The 22,151-nt window shown below is 45.4% G+C and overlaps 1 protein-coding gene across 1 annotated transcript; it reads right to left on the bottom strand.

Moving 5' to 3' along the window:
- Positions 1-21,019: 21,019 nt before the first annotated feature.
- On the bottom strand, positions 21,020-21,734 carry LOC119363004 (60S ribosomal protein L27a-3-like). Its single transcript, XM_037628298.1, has one exon. It carries the CDS (start codon positions 21,650-21,652, stop codon positions 21,215-21,217), a length of 438 nt encoding a protein of 145 aa, XP_037484195.1. The 5' UTR covers positions 21,653-21,734; the 3' UTR covers positions 21,020-21,214.
- Positions 21,735-22,151: the final 417 nt, after the last annotated feature.

The following is a 22,151-nucleotide window of genomic DNA, read 5'->3' as shown; positions in this document are numbered from 1 at the left end:
GAACTTTTTCCTCGGTCTCTTGGACCAAGTCGGGTGCTAAGAGTTTCTTTTCTCCGGTTTCCACCCAACATATTGGGGTTCGGCATCTTCGACCGTATAAGGCCTCAAATGGGGACATACCAATACTAGCTTGGTAGCTATTGTTATAAGCGAACTCTGCTAAGGGTAAGTGCTTGCTCCATGAGTCACCAAAATCTAGCACGCAAGCCCTTAGCATGTCTTCTATGATTTGGTTCACCCTCTCAACTTGACCGCTAGTCTGGGGGTGGTAAGCGGTACTAAAATCCAATTTTGTTCCTAATGCTTCTTGTAATTTTTCCCAGAACTTGGATGTAAACATAGATCCACGATCTGACACTATTCTGGAAGGTGTTCCATGTAGAGCTACTATCCTGTGGATATATAGCTCAGCCAATTTTTCTCTGGAGCAACCTGGGACTAAAGGGATAAAATGGGCAGATTTAGTGAGTCGGTCAACCATCACCCATATGATCTCCTCACGTTTTCTTGTTTTGGGCAGTCCGGTGATAAAGTCCATGTGGATTTCCTCCCATTTCCATTGTGGAATTTGGAGAGGTTGCAATAAGCCTAGTGGTCGCTGGTGTTCTGCCTTGACTCTCTTACAAGTGTCACACTCGTCCACATACCGAGCAATTTCTCTTTTCATATTTCTCCACCAAAATGTACCCTTGACATCTCGGTACATTTTTGTGCTACCAGGGTGTATGGTGTACGGAGTGTTGTGTGCCTCCTGGAGTATTATCTGCTTAATATCCAAGATATTTGGCACACATACTCGGGTTTTATACCAAAGTGATCCGTCTTCCGCTATTCGGAATTCTGATGGTTGACCATCTTGTATTCTGCGCTTTTCCTCACAAATAAACTCATCTTTGGTTTGTTTTTCCTTGATTTCGTCCAACAAATTGGGTCTGATTGCTAATGTGGCTAGGATTTTCTCAACCGGTTTATGTATGAATTCAATTCCCATCATCTCCAGCTCATGTATCAGATGCTTATCATAGGTTGGTATCTTGACATGATTGCATGAGGTTTTTCGGCTAAGGGCATCTGCCACCACATTAGCTTTTCCTGGGTGGTAGTTGACACTAAGGTCATAATCCTTAATGAGTTCCAACCATCGTCTTTGTCTCATATTCAATTCCTTTTGCGTGAAGATATACTTGAGGCTTTTATGGTTCGTGTATAGTTCACAACGGTTTCCATAAAGGTAGTGCCTCCACATCTTCAACGCAAATACAACGGCAGCTAACTCGAGGTCATGGGTGGGGTAGTTTTGTTCATGGGGCTTTAACTGGCGAGAGGCATAGGCTATGGCTCTCCCATCTTGCATTAACACGCATCCCAAACCAACTCTAGAGGCATCGCAATATACTATGAATGCTTTGCCTGGTTCGGGTAGAGCCAATACCGGAGCGGTTGTGAGCCGTTTCTTTAACTCCTGAAAACTTTGCTCACACTTGTCATTCCAGTCAAATGGAACTCCCTTCCTTAGTAATTTGGTCATAGGGGCTGCTTTCTGGGAGAAGCCTTCTATGAACCTTCGATAATATCCAGCTAAACCAAAGAAGCTACGAATCTCTGTTACGTTGGTTGGGGATTTCCATGCCAACACTGCATCCACTTTAGCAGGATCTACGGCTATCCCTTTCCCTGATATAATGTGTCCTAAGAAGGACACTTCTTCTAGCCAAAATTCACACTTTTTGAATTTGGCATAGAGTTGTTTTTCCCTCAAGGTCTGTAGTACTATCCGGAGGTGTTCAGCATGTTCCTCAATACTTCGAGAGTATATGAGGATATCATCAATGAACACTACCACAAACTTGTCTAAATAGGGCATGAGGACTAGGTTCATCAGGTTCATGAAAACTGCTGGTGCATTTGTGAGCCCGAAGGGAACAACCATGAATTCATGGTGACCATATCGGGTTATGAAAGCAGTCTTAGGTATATCTTCTTCCTTTACTTTTAGTTGGTGGTACCCTGACCTGAGATCTATTTTTGAGAATACAGTGGCTCCTTTCAATTGGTCAAATAGATCATCTATCCGGGGTAGTGGGTACTTATTCTTAATGGTCGCCTCATTCAAGGCTCGATAATCCACACATAGCCTCATACTTCCGTCCTTTTTCTTAACGAATAAGACTGGTGCTGCCCAAGGTGACACACTTGGTCGAATAAACCCCTTTTCTTCTAGTTCATCCAATTGTTTTCTTAATTCCTTTAGTTCTTCCGCGGACATACGGTATGCTCGTTTTGATATGGGTGTCGTGTTGGGGAACGTAGCAGAAATTCAAAAATTTTCCTACGTAACACCAAGATCTATCTATGGAGAGACCAGCAACGAGTAGAAGGGAAGGAGAGGAGAGTGCATCTACATACCCTTGTAGATCGCTAAGCGGAAGCGTTCAAGTGAACGGGGTTGATGGAGTCGTACTCGTCGTGATTCAGATCACCGATGATCAAGTGCCGAACGGACGGCACCTCCGCGTTCAACACACGTACAGCTCGACGATGTCTCCCACGCCTTGATCCAGCAAGGAGAGAGGGAGAGGTTGAGGAAGACTCCATCCAACAGCAGCACAACGGCGTGGTGGTGGTGGAGGAGCGTGGCAATCCTGCAGGGCTTCGCCGAGCACCTACGGGAGAGGAGATGTGTCACGGGAGGGAGAGGGAGGCAACCAAAGGCCTTAGGTATGATTGCTCCTCCTTTTCCCCACTATATATAGGGCCAAGGGAGAGGGGGGAGGCGCAGCCTTGCCCCCTCCTCCAAGGAAGGGGTGCGGCTAAGGATGGGGAGGAGTCCATCCTCCCCAAGGCACCTCGGAGGTGCCTTCCCCTTTTAGGACTCTCCCCTTTTTCCTTTATCTTGGCGCATGGGCCTCTAGGGGCTGGTGCCCTTGGCCCATGTAGGCCAAGGCGCACCCCCTACAGCCCATGTGGCCCCCCGGGGCAGGTGGCCCCACCCGGTGGGCCCCCGGGACCCTTCCGGTGGTCCCGGTACAATACCGATGACCCCGAAACTTGTCCCGATGGCCGAAACAGGACTTCCTATATATAAATCTTTACCTCCGGACCATTCCGAAACTCCTCGTGACGTACGGGATCTCATCCGGGACTCCGAACAACATTCGGTAACCACATACAAGCTTCCTTTATAACCCTAGCGTCATCGAACCTTAAGTGTGTAGACCCTACGGGTTCGGGAGACATGCAGACATGACCGAGATGTTCTCCAGTCAATAACCAACAGCGGGATCTGGATACCCATGTCGGCTCCCATATGTTCCACGATGATCTCATCGGATGAACCACGATGTCAAGGACTCAATCGATCCCGTATACAATTCCCTTTGTCTATCGGTATGTTACTTGCCCGAGATTCGATCGTCGGTATCCAATACCTTGTTCAATCTCGTTACCGGCAAGTCACTTTACTCGTTCCATAACACATCATCCCGTGATCAACTCCTTGGTCACATTGCGCATATGATGATGTCCTACCGAGTGGGCCCAGAGATACCTCTCCGTTTACACGGAGTGACAAATCCCAGTCTCGATCCGCATAAAACAATAGATACTTTCGGAGATACCTGTAGTGCACCTTTATAGTCACCCAGTTACGTTGTGACGTTTGATACACTCAAAGCACTCCTACGGTATCCAGGAGTTACATGATCTCATGGTCGAAGGAAGAGATACTTGACATTGGCAAAGCTCTAGCAAATGAACTACACGATCTTTTGTGCTAGTCTTAGGATTGGGTCTTGTCCATCACATCATTCTCCTAATGATGTGATCCCGTTATCAACGACATCCAATGTCCATAGCCAGGAAACCATGACTATCTGTTGATCACAACGAGCTAGTCAACTAGAGGCTCACTAGGGACATATTGTGGTCTATGTATTCACACGTGTATTACGATTTCCGGATAATACAGTTATAGCATGAATAAAAGACAATTATCATGAACAAGGAAATATAATAATAATAATTTTATTATTGCCTCTAGGGCATATTTCCAACAGTCTCCCACTTGCACTAGAGTCAATAATCTAGTTCACATCGCCATGTGATTAACACTCACAGGTCACATCGCCATGTGACTAATACCCAAGAGTTTACTAGAGTCAGCAGTCTAGTTCACATCACTATGTGATTAACACTCAATGAGTTTTATGTTTGATCATGTTGCTTGTGAGAGAGGTTTTAGTCAACGGGTCTGAACCTTTCAGATCCGTGTGTGCTTTACAAATCTCTATGTCATCTCCTAGATGTAGCTACCACGCTCTATTTGGAGCTATTCCAAATAACTGTTCTACTTGGAGTTATTCTAAATTATTGCTCCATTTTATGTATCCGGTCTCTCTACTCAGAGCTATCCGGATAGGTGTCAAGCTTGCATCGTCGTAACCTTTACGACGAACTCTTTTACCACCTCCATAATCGAGAAAATTCCTTAGTCCACTAGTTACTAAGGATAACTTTGACCGCTGTCCTATGATCCATTCATGGATCACTCTTGTACCCCTTGACTGACTTATGGCAAGGCACACTTCAGGTGCGGTACACAGCATAGCATACTGAAGAGCCTACGTCTTAAGCATAGGGGACGACCTTCGTCCTTTCTCTCTATTCTGCCGTGGTCGAGCTTTAAGTCTTAACTTCGTACCTTACAACTCAGGCAAGAACTCCTTCTTTGACTGGTCCATCTTGAACACCTTCAAGATCATGTCAAGGTATGTGCTCATTTGAAAGTATTATTAAGCATTTTGATCTATCCTTATAGATCTTGATGCTCAATGTTCAAGTAGCTTAATCCAGGCTTTCCATTGAAAAACACTTTCAAAATAACCCTATATGCTTTCCAGAAATTCTACGTCATTTCTGATCAACAATATGTCAACAACATATACTCATCAGAAATTCTATAGTGCTCCCACTCACTTCTTTGGAAATACAAGTTTCTCATAAACTTTGTACAAACCCAAAATTTTTTTGATCATCATCAAAGCATACATTCCAACTCCGAGATGCTCACTCCAGTCCTTAGAAGGATTGCTGGAGCTTTGCATACTTATTAGCATCTTTCGGGATTGACAAAACCTTCCGGTTGTATCACATACAACCTTTCCTCATTAAAATCGTCGAGGAAACAATGTTTTGACATCCTATCTGCAAGATTTCATAAATAATGCAGTAATCGCTAATATAATTCCAACAGACTCTCAGCATCGCTACGAGTGAGAAAATCTCATCGTAGTCAACTCCTTGAACTTGTCGGAAAACATCTTAACGACAAGTCGAGCTTTCTTAATGGTGACATTTACCATCATTGTCCGTCTTCCTTTTGAAATCCATCTGTACTCATTAGCCTTACGACCATCGAGCCGTTCTGCCAAAGTCTACACTTTGTTTTCATACATGGATCCTCTCTCGGATTTTATGGCCTCAAGCCATTTATCGGAATCCAGGCCCACCATCGCTTCTCCATAGCTCGTAGGTTCATTGTTGTCTAGCAACATGACCTTCAAGACAGGATTACGTACCACTCTGAAGTAGTACGCATCCTTGTCATCCTACGAGGTTTGGGAGTGACTTGATCCGAAGTTTCATGATCAATATCATAAGCTTCCACTTCAATTGGTGTAGGTGCCACAGGAACAACTTCCTGTGCCGTGCTACACACTGGTTGAAGTGATGGTTCAATAACCTCATCAAGTCTCCACCATCCTCCCACTCAATTCTTTCGAGAGAAACTTTTCCTCGAGAAAGGACCCGATTCTAGAAACAATCCATATTGCTTTCGGATCTGAATTAGGAGGTATACCCAACTGTTTTGGGTTTCCTATGAAGATGCATTTTATCCGCTTTGGGTTCGAGCTTATCAATCCTGAAACTTTTTCACATAAGCGTCGCAGCCCAAAACCTTTAAGAAACGACAACTTAGGTTTCTCTAAACCATAATTCATACGGTGTCATCTCATCGGAATTACGTGGTGCCCTATTTAAAGTGAATGTGGTTGTCTCTAATGCCTAACCCATGAACGATAGTGGTAATTCGATAAGAGACATCATGGTACGCACTATATCCAATAGGGTGCAACTATGATGTTCGGACACACCATCACATTATGGTGTTCCAGGCGGTATTAATTGCGAAACAATTTCCACAATGTCTTAATTGTGTGCCAAAACTCGTAACTCAGATATTCATCTCTATGATCATATCATAGACATTTTATCCTCTTGTCACAATGATCTTCTACTTCACTCTGAATTTACTTGAACCATTCACTAATTCAGACTTGTGTTTCATCAAGTAAATATTCTCAACATCTACTCGAATCATCTGTGAAGTAAGAACATAACGATATTCACTGCATGCCTCAGCACTCATTGGACTACACACATCAAAATGTGTTGCTTCCAATAAGTTGCTATCTTGTTCCATTTTACTGAAACCGAGGCTTTTCAGTCATCTTGCCTAAGTGGTATGATTTGCATATCTCAAGTGATTCAAAATCAAGTGAGTTCAAACGGTCCATTTGCATGGAGTTTCTTCATGCATATACACCAATAGACATGGTCCGCATGTCTCAAACTTTTCAAAAATGAGTGAGTCCAAAGATCCATCAACATGGAGCTTCTTCATGCGTTTTATACCATTATGACTTACATGGCAGTGCCACAAGTAAGTGGTACTATCATTACTATCTTATATCTTTTGGCATGAAAATGTGTATCCCTACGATCAAAATTCAATAAACCATTCCTTTAGGTGCAAGAGCACTTATTCAGGTTTAATACTAATCTTGATGGTAGAGGGAGCGTGCGATGTTAGATCACATCAAACTTGGAAACACTTCCAACATGTATCGTCAGCTCACCTTTAGCTAGTCTCCGTTTTATTCCGTAGCTTTTATTTCGAGTTACTAACACTTAGCAACCGAACCGGTATCTAATACCCTGGTGCTACTAGGAGTACTAGTAAAGTACACATTAACATAATGTATATCCAATATACTTTTATCGACCTTGCCAGCCTTCTCATCTACCAAGTATCTAGGGTAATCCTGCTCCAGTGGTTGTTCCCCTTATTACAGAAGCACTTAGTCTCGGGTTTGGGTTCAACCTCGGGTTTCTTCATTGGTGCAGCAGCTGATTTGCCGTTTCATGAAGTATCCCTTCTTGCCCTTGCCCTTCTTGAAACTAGTGGTTTTACTAACCATCAACGATTGATGCTCCCTTTTGATTTCTACTTTCGCGGAGTCAAACATCGCGAATATCTCAAGGATCATCATATATGTCCTTGATATATTATAGTTCATCACGAAGCTCTAGCAGCTTGGTGGTAATGACTTCGGAGGAACTATCACTATTTCATCTGGAAGATCAATTCCCACTTGATTCAAGTGATTGTTGCACTCAGACAATCTGAGCACAAGCTCAACAATTGAGCTTCTCTCCTTAGTTTGCAGGCTAAGAAAATCGTCGGAGGTTTTATACCTCTTGACGTGGGCACGAGCCTGAAATCCCAATTTCAGCCCTCAAAACATCTCATATGTTTCGCGATGTTTCAAAAACATCTTTGGTGCCTCAATTCTAAACCGTTTAACTGAACTATCACGTAGTTATCAAAACGTGTATGTTCGATGTTCGAAACATCCACAAACGACGTTTGGGGTTCAGCACATTGAGCAGTGCATTAAGGACATAAGCTTTCTACTGATCGCATAATCGCTACTATCAACTTTCAACTATATTTTCTCTAGGAACATATCTAAAACAGTAGAACTTTAGCGCGAGCTACGACATAATTTGCAAAAGGTCTTTTGACTATGTTCAAGATAATTAAGTTCATCTTATGAACTCCCACTCAGATAGACATCCCTCTGGTCATCTAAGTGATTACATGATCCGAGTCAACTAGGCCGTGTCCGATCATCACGTGAGACGGACTAGTTATCATCGGTGAACATCTTCATGTTGATCGTATCTACTATACGACTCATGCTCGACCTTTCGGTCTCCGTGTTCCGAGGCCATGTCTGCACATGCTAGGCTCGTCAAGTTAACCCTAAGTGTTTTCGCTGTGTAAAACTGTCTTACACCCGTTGTATGTGAACGTAAGAATCCATCACACCCGATCATCACGTGGTGCTTAGAAGCGACGAACTGTAGCAACGGTGCACAGTTAGGGGAGAACACTTCTTGAAATTTTGTAAGGGATCATCTTATTTACTACCGTCGTCCTAAGCAAACAAGATGCATAAACATGATAAACATCACATGCAATCAAATAGTGACATGATATGGCCAATATCATTTTGCTCCTTTTGATCTTCATCTTCGGGGCTCCATGATCATCATCGTCACCGGCTTGACACCATGATCTCCATCATCATGATCTCCATCATCGTGTCTTCATGAAGTTGTCACGCCAACGACTACTTCTACTTCTATGGCTAACGCGTTTAGCAATAAAGTAAAGTAATTTACATGGCGTTGTTAAATGACACGCAGGTCATACAATAAATAAAGACAACTCCTATGGCTCCTGCCGGTTGTCATACTCATCGACATGCAAGTCGTGAATCCTATTACAAGAACATGATCAATCTCATACATCACATATATCATTCATCACATCCTTTTGGCCATATCACATCACATAGCATACCCTGCAAAAATAAGTTAGACGTCCTCTAATTGTTGTTGCATGTTTTACGTGGCTGCTATGGGTTTCTAGCAAGAACGTTTCTTACCTACGCAAGACCACAACGTGATATGCCAATTGCTATTTACCCTTCATAAGGACCCTTTTCATCGAATCCGTTCCGACTAAAGTGGGAGAGACTGGCACCCGCTAGCCACCTTATGCACCAAGTGCATGTCAATCGGTGGAACCTGTCTCACGTAAGAGTACGTGTAAGGTCGGTCCGGGCCGCTTCATCCCACAATTCCGTCGAAACAAGATTGGACTAGTAACGGTAAGCATATTGAACAAAATCAACGCCCACAACTATTTTGTGTTCTACTCGTGCAAAGAATCTACGCAATAGACCTAGCTCTGATACCACTGTTGGGGAACGTAGCAGAAATTCAAAATTTTTCCTACGTAACACCAAGATCTATCTATGGAGAGACCAGCAACGAGTAGAAGGGAAGGAGAGGAGAGTGCATCTACATACCCTTGTAGATCGCTAAGCGGAAGCGTTCAAGTGAACGGGGTTGATGGAGTCGTACTCGTCGTGATTCAGATCACCGATGATCAAGTGCCGAACGGACGGCACCTCCGCGTTCAACACACGTACAGCTCGACGATGTCTCCCACGCCTTGATCCAGCAAGGAGAGAGGGAGAGGTTGAGGAAGACTCCATCCAACAGCAGCACAACGGCGTGGTGGTGGTGGAGGAGCGTGGCAATCCTGCAGGGCTTCGCCGAGCACCTACGGGAGAGGAGATGTGTCACGGGAGGGAGAGGGAGGCAACCAAAGGCCTTAGGTATGATTGCTCCTCCTTTTCCCCACTATATATAGGGACAAGGGAGAGGGGGGAGGCGCAGCCTTGCCCCCTCCTCCAAGGAAGGGGTGCGGCTAAGGATGGGGAGGAGTCCATCCTCCCTAAGGCACCTCGGAGGTGCCTTCCCCTTTTAGGACTCTCCCCTTTTTCCTTTATCTTGGCGCATGGGCCTCTAGGGGCTGGTGCCCTTGGCCCATGTAGGCCAAGGCGCACCCCCTACAGCCCATGTGGCCCCCCGGGGCAGGTGGCCCCACCCGGTGGGCCCCCGGGACCCTTCCGGTGGTCCCGGTACAATACCGATGACCCCGAAACTTGTCCCGATGGCCGAAACAGGACTTCCTATATATAAATCTTTACCTCCGGACCATTCCGGAACTCCTCGTGACGTCCGGGATCTCATCCGGGACTCCGAACAACATTCGGTAACCACATACAAGCTTCCTTTATAACCCTAGCGTCATCGAACCTTAAGTGTGTAGACCCTACGGGTTCGGGAGACATGTAGACATGACCGAGACGTTCTCCGGTCAATAACCAATAGCGGGATCTGGATACCCATGATGGCTCCCACATGTTCCACGATGATCTCATCAGATGAACCACGATGTCAAGGACTTAATCAATCCCGTATTCAATTCCCTTTGTCTATCGGTATGTTACTTGCCCGAGATTCGATCGTCGGTATCCAATACCTTGTTCAATCTCGTTACCGGCAAGTCACTTTACTCGTTCCGTAACACATCATCCCGTGATCAACTCCTTGGTCACATTGCGCATATGATGATGTCCTACCGAGTGGGCCCAGAGATACCTCTCCGTTTACACGGAGTGACAAATCCCAGTCTCGATCCGCATAAAACAATAGATACTTTCGGAGATACCTGTAGTGCACCTTTATAGTCACCCAGTTACGTTGTGACGTTTGATACACTCAAAGCACTCCTACGGTATCCAGGAGTTACACGATCTCATGGTCGAAGGAAGAGATACTTGACATTGGCAAAGCTCTAGCAAATGAACTACACGATCTTTTGTGCTAGTCTTAGGATTGGGTCTTGTCCATCACATCATTTTCCTAATGATGTGATCCCGTTATCAACGACATCCAATGTCCATAGCCAGGAAACCATGACTATCTGTTGATCACAACGAGCTAGTCAACTAGAGGCTCACTAGGGACATATTGTGGTCTATGTATTCACACGTGTATTACGATTTCCGGATAATACAGTTATAGCATGAATAAAAGACAATTATCATGAACAAGGAAATATAATAATAATACTTTTATTATTGCCTCTAGGGCATATTTCCAACATGTCGTACCTGGGATGATATCAATAGTGAACTCTATCTCCCTGTCTGGTGGCATCCCGGGCAATTCTTCCGGAAATACGTCCAAAAATTATTGTACCACGGGTACATCCTTAGCCTCCTTTTTGTCCAAAGTGGCTACTGAGGCTGGGTTTGATTTCGCTCGGGTTCTTCTACTATTAAAGGTTATCCGTTTATTTTCTGGGCTTCTCAAGGATATGGATTTTTCTGCACAATCCATTCTTGCTCCATGACTCGCTAACCAGTCCATTCCAAGAATAACATCTAACCCTCTTAGGCTAATGACAAATAGGCTAGCATTAAAGGTTATGCCCTCAATGCAAATGGGACGGTTGTGGCAGACATGCTCAACAATTATTGGGCCTCTGGGTGAATCTACTTTTATGGGTTTGGCTAGGGGGGTCCGGTCCAGATTATGCGTCTCAACAAAGCGTTGCGATATGAAAGAATGTGTTGCTCCTGGGTCAAACAATACTAGTCCTACTCCAGGAGGGATTAGTAGGTTACCTGTCACTATGTCTGAAGCCGACTCCACTTGTGCCACATCCATATGTGCCAGGCGGAATGGTCCACGTGTGAGACTGCCACGACCATGCCCGCGGTTGGCAGTAGACGCATTCCCGTGTACTTGGGCTGAATTAGCCTGCCGCTTATTTTGAGGTGGGACAACTCCATTTGTACCAGATTGTGGTTGACTCTTGCTTGGGCACTGGTTTTTGTAGTGTCCCTTTTGCCCACAACCAAAACAAACAACACTCGCCTTTGGGCAATCTCGAGCCAAGTGTGGTCCACTGCACACGTGACATTTGATAGGGGCTCTCGGAGGCATAAAAGGTGGTCTAGGAGCTTGACGGAAAGGAGGACGGACGGGCCCGACCATTGGCACGCGGACTAGGCCAACAGGACGATTTCCACTTTTCACGGCAAACCTTGGGTCCATCCTAGCTTTCTTCCTGCGCTCTTCCTCTACGGCGATTTGCCGGTTCTAGATTGTAATGACTCGGTCTACTAGCTCCCGGAACTCAGTTATTTTTATAGGAGCTATAATAAGTTGTATGGATGGGTTCAATCCTTCTATGAACCGATACACCTTCTTGGTCTCAGTGTTTGTGTCCTCTAGTGCATAGCGGGATAGTGAGTTAAACTCATCTAGGTACTCTGCGATGGTCTTAGACTCTTGCTTGAGGTTCAGGAATTCCTTCCTCTTTATTTCCATCGCACTTTGCGGGACATAGTTATCTCGAAATCTCCTCTTAAATTCGTCCCAAGTAACTATGTGGTTTTCGGGTATGATAATTTGGACATTTCTCCACCATGTGGCAGCAGGACCAATTAACTGATGGGACGCATACCGAACTTTTTCTTGGTCCATGCATCCCACAGTGTTAAGTTTCAGCTCTATGTCCATCAACCAATCATCTGCAGCTAATGGATCTGTGGCGGTTGAAAAAGTTGGTGGTCTAGTCTTTTGGAAGTCTCCAATTGTGACACCTTGTTCTGGGTTTTTAGTCAGTTGGCATCTCATCATACCGAACATCTGCTCCATGAATTTATTCTGGTGTTCTAGAGAGTCTCGACGAGACTGCTCCATCCATTGATACATTAGAGAAAGTTGATCGGATCCTGGGGCATGATGGGGTAATGGTGGAGGTGGAGGTAACGTCACTCTAGACGGCAAATCCGCCATGTTCCTTAGCGACTCAGGTGCTAAATCTGATGGGTTCCCATTGTCTTCGAATGACTGACTACCAGATGCCATCGCTACCGATCTGGTGGGCAAGGCATAGGTTATAACGATAGCTACTACATGTGAAAATATTTTATTTATTTGATTAGAGGTGAGATTTTAGCTCAAATAGTACACTTCACGCTTCTTGTTTTGGAGCATCAATTTTAAACAGTGCACTTAACAGCGGCATACTACAAAATTTTGCGATTTTTTTTTTGACTTGTTGTTGGCCGAAGAATAAAAGCAGTCAAACAAAGTGATTTTTTTTTCATGGCAGAGGCAAGAGATTAATCACAAGTCAAAAATAGAGCCACTTGCACATGCACATGCACACACAAGTTCTTCACGTACTGGATTAAAAGCATGCAATCATCAAGTGTCTGACATACATCAGTTGAACTCATGAAGTGCTAGGAAAAGGGTAGCAGCATCAGCACATAATATATATACTAGCCCAACACGTGATATACCAAGGCATGTACTTGAATGAAGAGATCACCAGAAAGAAATCTACCATACATCAGACGCCATTATGAGGCATCGGCAACAATGTGGCAACAACATCACATACAGTATTCCATCATTCAGAGCAAGGAGCATAAAAAGAACCAGAATTTAAAATGAATATGGAGGCATGGCATATGCATCACACGAGATCATCTAGTAATAGAATATCAGTACATCCATAAGTCCACCAGCCCACATGGATACATCACATAACATAGTAGCAACACCACATATGACTCTATGTCGTGCATCATCAGGCTACCACGGCTATCTACATGTGTACCTGGAACAAAAGTATACCTGCCGACCTATCTGTCCGTCGGAACTAGTCTGACTAACTACGGCTGTGCAAACTCTGGAAGGGTAGCTACGGCTACAAGACCTTTCCAGATATGTACAAGATCCAAAAGGATAGCCTCCATGCATCTGCCTAAACATCTAATAAGTGGCGGAACTAACTCTGAGAGGAGTAGCTATCTAGCACGATGCTACAACCTTGCCAGAATACTAACTACTACCACTACTGGTAGCAAGTCAATCCTCCCTGACAAGAGGACTAGGTGAAACGGTGAGGAGCAAGTCGGGGTCGAGGGCAGAAGTCGGTGCAGGCAGAGACACACTCGGTGCGGCAGCATCAGACTCGGGTACGCTGATGGTGCTAAGCGGGTACTCAGAAGGAGTGTGCTCAGACGGTGTGACGTCGGAAGCAACACGAAGGTACTCCGGGGGCTGAGAAGACACCTGGCGGGAGTCGAGTGCTAGAAGCTCTGAGTAAGTGACGCCAATCACTGAAAAGTCGGGGGTGCCATCGGGAGAAGGTGGAGCATGGTCAGTAGCTGGAGAACCTGGTGGAGTGTGGGGAGTGTGCTCTGGAGGTGGTGGAACTACAACGGAACTCAGAGTAGGAGCAACCTGAGAGGAAGGCTCGTCGGCGACAAGAGACTCCTGGTCAATCGGGTACCCTACCCGGCCTGGAGAGGCGGAAGGTGAGCTGTCGATCTGAAGAGGGTTGAGGGCCATACCCGGACGGGTGTAGTCCCTCAACGCAGTGGACATCTCGTTGTTCGCCCGCTCAAGCTCGGAACAGCGCCTCTGAAGAGTGTCAACCTGATCTAATAGGTCCTGAACAAGCTGAGGTGCAGGTGGACGCTCGTACGGTGTGGAGGGACGCGATACTGCACGAGAGGAGGAACCCCTGATAACTCTAGGAGCTGGGTGGTCTGCACGAGTGGGTGGGACTGTCGGGTAAAGAGGTGGACGAGCGGCAGTCGAAGCTGGTGGTGGTAAAAATGTGGGAGGTAAAACAGGAGGACGTGGTGAAAGTGGAGGGAAAGTGGAAGTGGACGCAAAAGGCGAAGGAGCGACAATGGGCATAGGTGTAGACGAACTCCCTGCCTCCTCTAGCTGATGAGGCCACTCGCCTCTGCCCACGTACTGAAGGAGAGGGTGGTAGGCGTGGAAAAGGTGTAAAGCGGCATCCCGTGCCGCACCCTGAAGTGCTGAAACAAAGTCGTAACGTGCAACACTGTACCTAGAAGGGACATCTAAGCTCTCAGGAATGTGCACTGTGACTAAGTACCCCGTAGAACACGGGTCGTGAAACGCTGTGTAGTACGGTGCAATCAACACACCCAGAAGACCAAGAAGCTCAACCAAGAACAGAGCAAAACCACCATACTCAGCACCCGTACCAAACATCCTACCACTCGTCATCCTACATTAAGCAATTTAAGAATTTAGTTAGTTATAACACAGTGTAAAATTAATCTTACCAAGGACAGTAAATAAATAATTAAACACATTTTTCTTGCACAATTGTGTGGTCTAAATTATTTAATCTTCACTTGACTTGAGTCATTTTTTTAGGAAAACTTTTAGTTTATTTTAGGTAAGGAGGAAACCTATCTTTCCTAGGGCTCAGACGGTCTCCAACCAAGTACATGACTGTTTCCTTAACGGGGTTCTGATACCACCTCTTCTGTGACGCCCCATTACGTCCGATAGAGTCAGGCGTAACGGAAGCCGTCACTTTAGAGTTGCGCCAGGATCAGTTAAGGAGAACAGTATCATGTACAAGACGGTACAGCTGCCTTGAGTAGGCAAGCTTTTATTACATTGACACCTCAAGTGTCGACTAAACCTAAGCGACCATGACGATAGATCGTCATCTACTTCCGGTTACGAGCCTTCTAGACCAACCATGGAGGGCATCTACTCTTCATAGCCTTGATTATCGACTTCCTCATAAACATACTCCACTTCAGAATAACCGAAGTCATTAAGATGACCAGACTCATCATAAGTACCATTCTCTATCGCCTCAGAGTTCTCATAACTCTCTTGTTCTGAAAAACAACATAAGTGCAGCTGAGTACGTATAAAATACGTACTCCGCAAGTCGCCGGGAAAAGTGGATGCATGAGTTCTTTAAAGAGGAAAACTTTATCGGCCCGGCTACAACCAGCGAGCCATTAGCTCAAAAGTACTTTGTAGGTAAAAATATTTTCCCTTAACCCTTTTTGTTGGAAACCAAATTTTATTTATAAAATCTACTGGTGACAGAGCGACGTGGGATCTTACATCCTGTGTTAGAGGAAAACCCACACGACGCACTTCCAAACCCGGAAGCTGGGAGTGATATCACATTTACTCTGATCAGAGGTGTACTGCTTTGCCCATAGCATCACTTGGTCCAAGTCGTCCATGCGCTACCCGTGCACACGACTAGACCAAGGAACCAGAACCTTTAACCAGCATGTACACTACCTCTGCTTTTCCACCTTGCCTTACTAAAGGCCCGCGGGTCGAGACCCCTGACCGGCGGTCCCGCCCTAGGGTGACTGTACCTACCCGGCTACAGCCACCTTCTCACCCATGCAGAGGCAGCTACTTGGCATGGGTAGTTGGTTCAGCCCGTCCCATTCCAGGTCTATGGTCAGTACGGTTTGCGCCGCTTTTGAAGTAAGCGCCAGTTGGTTGTGTCCTAATGTGATACCCTATGTAGAGGAGCCCGCCAACCAAGCCGACCCTCCCTGGGTTGCTTTCACCAACATGAGCTCCCCTACCCACCAAATATTTATTTATATTGTAACCCTACCCGGGTCACAACTACTTAATACAGATGCTTCACCTGATCTGGTCCAATTGCCAAATCAGTGGATCCACCTGATCCAAATTTCATTTTATTTATGAAAAATATTTATTTTAAATTCTTATGCAAAATTTTGGAAATGACCCATAGCCCGGAAAACATTTATCAAGACATGGTCAAGGAGATGACGACTTGCCGGATAGTGCTTCGATCAACTCGGAACCACCAGACGTGGCTCCTACGGGTCCGAGATCGACTCCTGGTAATTATTTCAGGAACATGTTTATATTATTATTTATCTTCCTAACTAAAAATCTAACATCCAGCAACACGGCCATGTTGAGCAAGCCACATGTAATTAACTAAGTGGTGATACGTCCTAGTGTTCCATTGAGAGATAAAATGCATTAAGCCATCCAAAACAGAGTAGCATGCACGTATGTCATCCAGTCCAGAGAATGGTAAAAGAAATGATAAGTAAAAAGAACAGTAGCCTAGTACTGTACTACTAGTACTATGCGGGTTGAGCCCCAGCCCGAGTCTAAAAAGACTACTCATCTTCTCTGCTGTCCCACGAACAGAACCAGCCCGCTCACCTCTCTCTCTTCCCCAAGAACAGAGCACGGCCGCCGTCGCCTCGATCTGCCCCGTCCGGGCATCTCCGGCGACACGGCGGACACCTACAGATTCCCCTCGTCTCCCTCTACCATTTCCCCCTATTTATTTGATCCGCCGCCGCCAAAAACGTCGCCACCACTCAATCCTAGCGCCGCCTGATCCAGGTCCGGTGGGCTTGCCACCGGCTGCAGCGGCAACAACGTCTCCGTGCCTACATCCTTCGCCAGCGCAGCCACATGCACGAGGCGTGCAGCCATGGGCGTCGGGCGTGTGCGGCTTCACCGGCGCTGCTCGGTCGCCATGGCTCTGCTGCTAACGGTGTGGACTAGCCACATCCTACTGCTACTGCTGGTAAGTACTAATCCTAATTCCTTCTCCATGAAGTGCTCCAAATTTCACAACAAGTGCCTGCTATATGTGAACGTGGGTGTGCATATATTGTTCATTTTATCTCAGGCCCTACTATTCCCTTCTCAGCCATATTGCCTTCTTTCTCTTTGTTTATCTCCAGGCCATGAAATTAATCAAGATTTAATTTATAGTGTGGTCATGGTATTGCTACTGATTAGATCTAAATGCTGTTCCTAACTAGTGCTACTCATCCTTGAACACCATATAGAAGTAAACAGTGGCAGTGAAACTCCAAAAATAATAATTACTTGTGAGTAGATTATAAACATCAATCTCTCAGTTTGCTACAGATTGGCAGGGATTAATAAATAGGACAAGGTAGTATACACAGGAAGGTTGATCTTTTGGATACATACATACATGTCTTAGCAAGTTACTAGTACCTAGGATTTGATTCTTGGCATGTTAGATCTAGTACATACCACGGATGTCATTCACATAAACTTTTACAAGCTTTTGCAATTGATCTAATTAGTTTTGACTAACTTGGGTGTTTACGCAAACATTTTGTTCGTTTTACTGCAAGGTAAATAGATCAAGGCGAATAGATGCTTATGGACTGATTCAAACCGAGGTGGAGATAGATAAGAAATCAAGCAAGAAGGGCTAACACAACAAGGTACTTGATTAGTACCTGGTGGCGCATGCAACCCAAAGATCTTCACCGCAGTGAAGGACAGCAGTGTGGTAGAAGGTGAAAAGGCAAGTGGTGGGGGTACTCCAACGTATGTGTGTGTGAGGTAGAATGGTCCAGTGAAAGGGATGGCTCCTATTTATAGTGGGGTGAATAGCTATGTCGGTTTGAAGACACATTACATCTGGCATGCATGCGTGGTTAGTCTTGCATGCATACCTCCACTTGTGTCTCTTATGGGCTGTACTATGGACAGTTGTAATTTGTTTGGCTGGCCCTTAGTTGGCATTTACTTTATGGAAAAAAAATGAGACAAGGGTCTATAAAATATATGGAGGTTTGGAGAAGAATTTGTTTTGCACGACTAAATGCTATTTGTTGTAATAATAAATGTAGTTGTCTCTATTATTTTAATTAATGTTTTGGCAACGCCGTTGAAATTATCGTTATCTAATTTATTTATTATATATATATATATTTTTACGGTTTTTACACAAACCTACATCCCTGCCCATCGGAATGAGGTACACCGTCATTAGACATGGTACTATATTAGACAGCTAATGTTCATAAGTATGTGAAATTTGTAGTTCAAAGTCATATTCATTTCCTCTTACTTCGAGGTTCTGCCTAACGTAATTACCTAACCTGATTCACTCGTCCTTATATCTCGCGACAAACTCTGAAGCCCTAGCTGCCACCAGCGTTACGCTCCCGTTGCTGCCAAAGTCTGTCATCGAGCAAAACCCATGTGGCGTCTACGATGCCGGGATGATCTGTCAAGTGTCCACATTGAGTTCATGCCGGGGCTAGCGGCAGTCGTTGATGTGTGTTCGAGCAGCGGCAATTCTCAACCAGGGACGCTTACAGGCGATGCTACCTGCACCGACGGCATATAGGGTCCTAGATGGTGGTTTGGCTCGACCTCTTGCTCATATTTGGCGTACAGCAGCATAGGCGTCTTGGTTTTAATTTAGCCTGGTTTTAGAATTCTCTGTGTGTTAGTCGAGGCCGCGAGGCGACGATGTTGCCGGGTTTAGAAATAATGGCATGCTCATCCTATCCATGTTCCATCGGCTCGTGGAGGGCGCATGAAGGTGTGTCTGTTCATCGGAGTATTTAAATGTTATTTTCAACGTTTTTTATAAAGGCAAGTAAGATAGTCTTATCTTAAACCCATCATGTAATCAAGGAAAAAAAATAGAAAGTTACATGGCATCAGTCTTTTCTTTGATAAACTAAATATTTCTAAATATGTGGTCAGTGGTGACAAATATTATTGCTAAGAGATCATATCCTAATTAAGAAAAATACAACTTTTTTCTTATAGTTTATTATCTTTCGTTAAGCTCAGCAATTTATACTACATAGGTCTTCTAAGATATCATCGTTGTACAGATAAATTGTGAATTCCTCCACCCAACAACCGTGAGATATGTTCCTTCTGTCCACGTACCACGGAAGTGATATGCATCAACGTGAGGGTGCCTCGTGCTTAAACGTGCCACTTCATCCATGTCACGGAGGGCCGCATACGACGGGCCGCACGCATGTCAAACAGAGGGTTCCTTGTGCGTGTGGACGAGGGATCGCTTGCCCAGCCGGCAAAGCAGGCATTGGCGGCACGGACCAACAGCTGATGCGTTTGTTCTACTCACCGTCTCGTGTCACGGCGCCAATGTTCCTTTCAAACCGATGGCAACCGGCGGGAGAAATGACCCATCGAGTCAGTTTGTCAATCAACTGATACTGTTGGATGTTTGAGTGCCTCCGATGGCAACCCCGGCTGGCAGTGGTGGAATACTAGAGGGCACGGGAGTCAGTTGTGCACAACAGATTCAGGCGACGTGCGTGGGCAAACAAATTACGGGAGCGGCAAATGAGCAAATCCTCAACTACCAAGTATTTCGGCACAGAGGTAGTACATAGCAAAAATTCCTATAAAATCCTTTGAACCCTAAGGCGCTCTATCGATCAGGCAATTGCAGCTATGTACAGACAAGCAAACATGATCACACACACGTAACAGCAACAACGATAACATGAACATGTAGCAGCAAATGAATATCCATACAGAGAATAGCACGATTGGATAGCTTCAACTGCTTTGCAAGTACTTCCAACGTACTATGACAACACATTGGCTTAAATGTTTCTTAAAGCCAGGATGTGGCACTAAACCAGCCAAATAGATTAATTAAAATTAGATAAAATCTAACACTGCCAAAGGTAGAACTACGACAGGATAATTTGCTGGCGCAAGTTGATACAGGCGAGCATATGGGAGAACAGATGTATGACTACATGAACCTGAACATACGTAGTAGTCTATAAACACCAGATTGAAACTAGCAGAAACATAATCTTCTACTAATGTACTCTGGGAAATACAGTAACAAATGCTTGACTATAAAACAAAGCTTGACTGATAAAACAACTGATATGCGTCAGGTGCCACAGCAAGGAAAAAAAAAGGTGCCACAGCAAGCAAAACAAATCGAACACCCAAAAAGAATAACATCCTTGTTCTAGCAAATACAAAACAGACAGAATGCTTCAGAGGAAGATTTCTCAAAGAACATGTCGCCATTTCTGCGAAGATGCAAATGGATACCAATACTTCACACAATGGCACAACAATAACAGCACAATAGCTTACTCCAGGTTCTTATTTAACTCAAGAGGTGACACTAAACTAGTCAAGTAAATTTATAAGGAAGATGCAATCCAAAACTTTAGTACCTGCTAGGGATTCCAAAGATAAAACTACTACCTCATGTTAACCATTAGTATGGCTACAAACCTCTTCCAGACATCAACTTCAATGTCATCGAGCATTAAGCAAGCAAATCACTATGACTACAAGAAATAGAATCCTGAAGCAATACACTATGACAAGAAAACAAAGCATACCAGAGTGCAAACAAAAATCATACAGTTCACATGTCACATAATTAGCAGGCATAGAATCATACAGTTATCATGATTAGCAGGCATAGACACATACAGTTACCATGACTACCAGGCATAGAATCATATAGCTACCATGACTAGCAGGCATAGAATCATATAGTTACCATGGCAAATAAAAGTACATGCATTAGGGATCGATAACAATTAACACAGATCAAACGAAGCATAAATAGGAGCACAGATATGGATAACTCGTCTGATATAAACTGGCATAACATATCGCAAAATTCTCATAAGATGTTGGTTTACCACACAGGAACAAGGATAACAAACTAACGATGTCTTGTTCAACACAAATTGCTGGTACGGGAAACAACTAATAGTAAAGATATAATAGATCTCAAGGCACAGTCGCGAACAGAACCCTAGGCAACGAGCACGACAGCGCCGCCGGCGGCCTTGATCTTCTTCTCGGCGATCTTGGAGATGAGCTTGGCCTTGACGACGATGGGCTTCTCCGGCAGCATCCCCTTGCCGAGCACCTTGAAGTAGCCGAACTGCGAGACGTCGACCACGGGGGCCTTGTCACCGCCGGCCTCTGCCGCCTTCTCGGCCGGTACCATGGACCAGAGCCTCTCGACGTTGATCGTCGGAGTGTAGAACCTGTTGCTGAGCTTGTGGAAGTAGCGCATACCGACCTTGCCGAAGTAGCCGGGATGGTACTTGTCGAAGAGGATGCGGTGGTGGTGCATGCCTCCGGCGTTACCGCGGCCTCCAGGATGCTTGCGGTGCTTGCCCACACGCCCGTGCCCGGCGGACACGTGGCCGCGCTTCTTGCGGTTCTTCTTGAGGCGGGTCGTCATAGCCGCCGCTCGCTCGCCGCCGCCGCGGGCTTACCTGGGGGGAGAGGGGTCGGGGAGGATGGGGTGGAGGCGGAGGTGTGTGGGAGGGAACCCTTGCGGGGGGGAATGGAAGGACTTATAAGGCTGGCGCGTGGGGCGTCGACCGTCGGATGGGGGATTGGGTGGTTCGGGCCGTTGGATGTAGGCTTCTAGGGTTTTGCTTTGGTGCGGCCGAGAGGGGGCGGGCTATGGGCTGGGCCTGGCTTCGGTTGAGGCTTCATCTTTCTACTTTGTGTGATAGGCTCGGGTGGTATATTGGGCTTTTGGCCCAATTTATAGCGAGACGTGTTCATTGTCTCGTTGCTCCCCTAAAAAATATTGTCTCCTTGCTCGGCTTAAGAAAAACATGGTCGCGTTGCGAAAGTTTTCTTGCGTTTGAGACTAAATAGTCAGCTGTCATGACGGAAGAACATAGTCCGTTGGTGGGTGTAGGCTCGCATATTGTGATCGTATAGAACAG

This window comes from Triticum dicoccoides, chromosome 2B, assembly GCF_002162155.2.
Source record: "Triticum dicoccoides isolate Atlit2015 ecotype Zavitan chromosome 2B, WEW_v2.0, whole genome shotgun sequence".
Taxonomy (NCBI): Eukaryota; Viridiplantae; Streptophyta; class Magnoliopsida; order Poales; family Poaceae; genus Triticum; species Triticum dicoccoides.
The sequence above is the reverse complement of the archived record's forward strand: the minus strand, read 5'-3'. Positions and strand labels throughout refer to the sequence as shown.

What these genes read in the sequence shown, in the direction of transcription:
- LOC119363004 (XM_037628298.1), bottom strand. Translation starts at nt 21,652, where the DNA reads ATGACGACCCGCCTCAAGAAGAACCGCAAGAAGCGCGGCCACGTGTCC.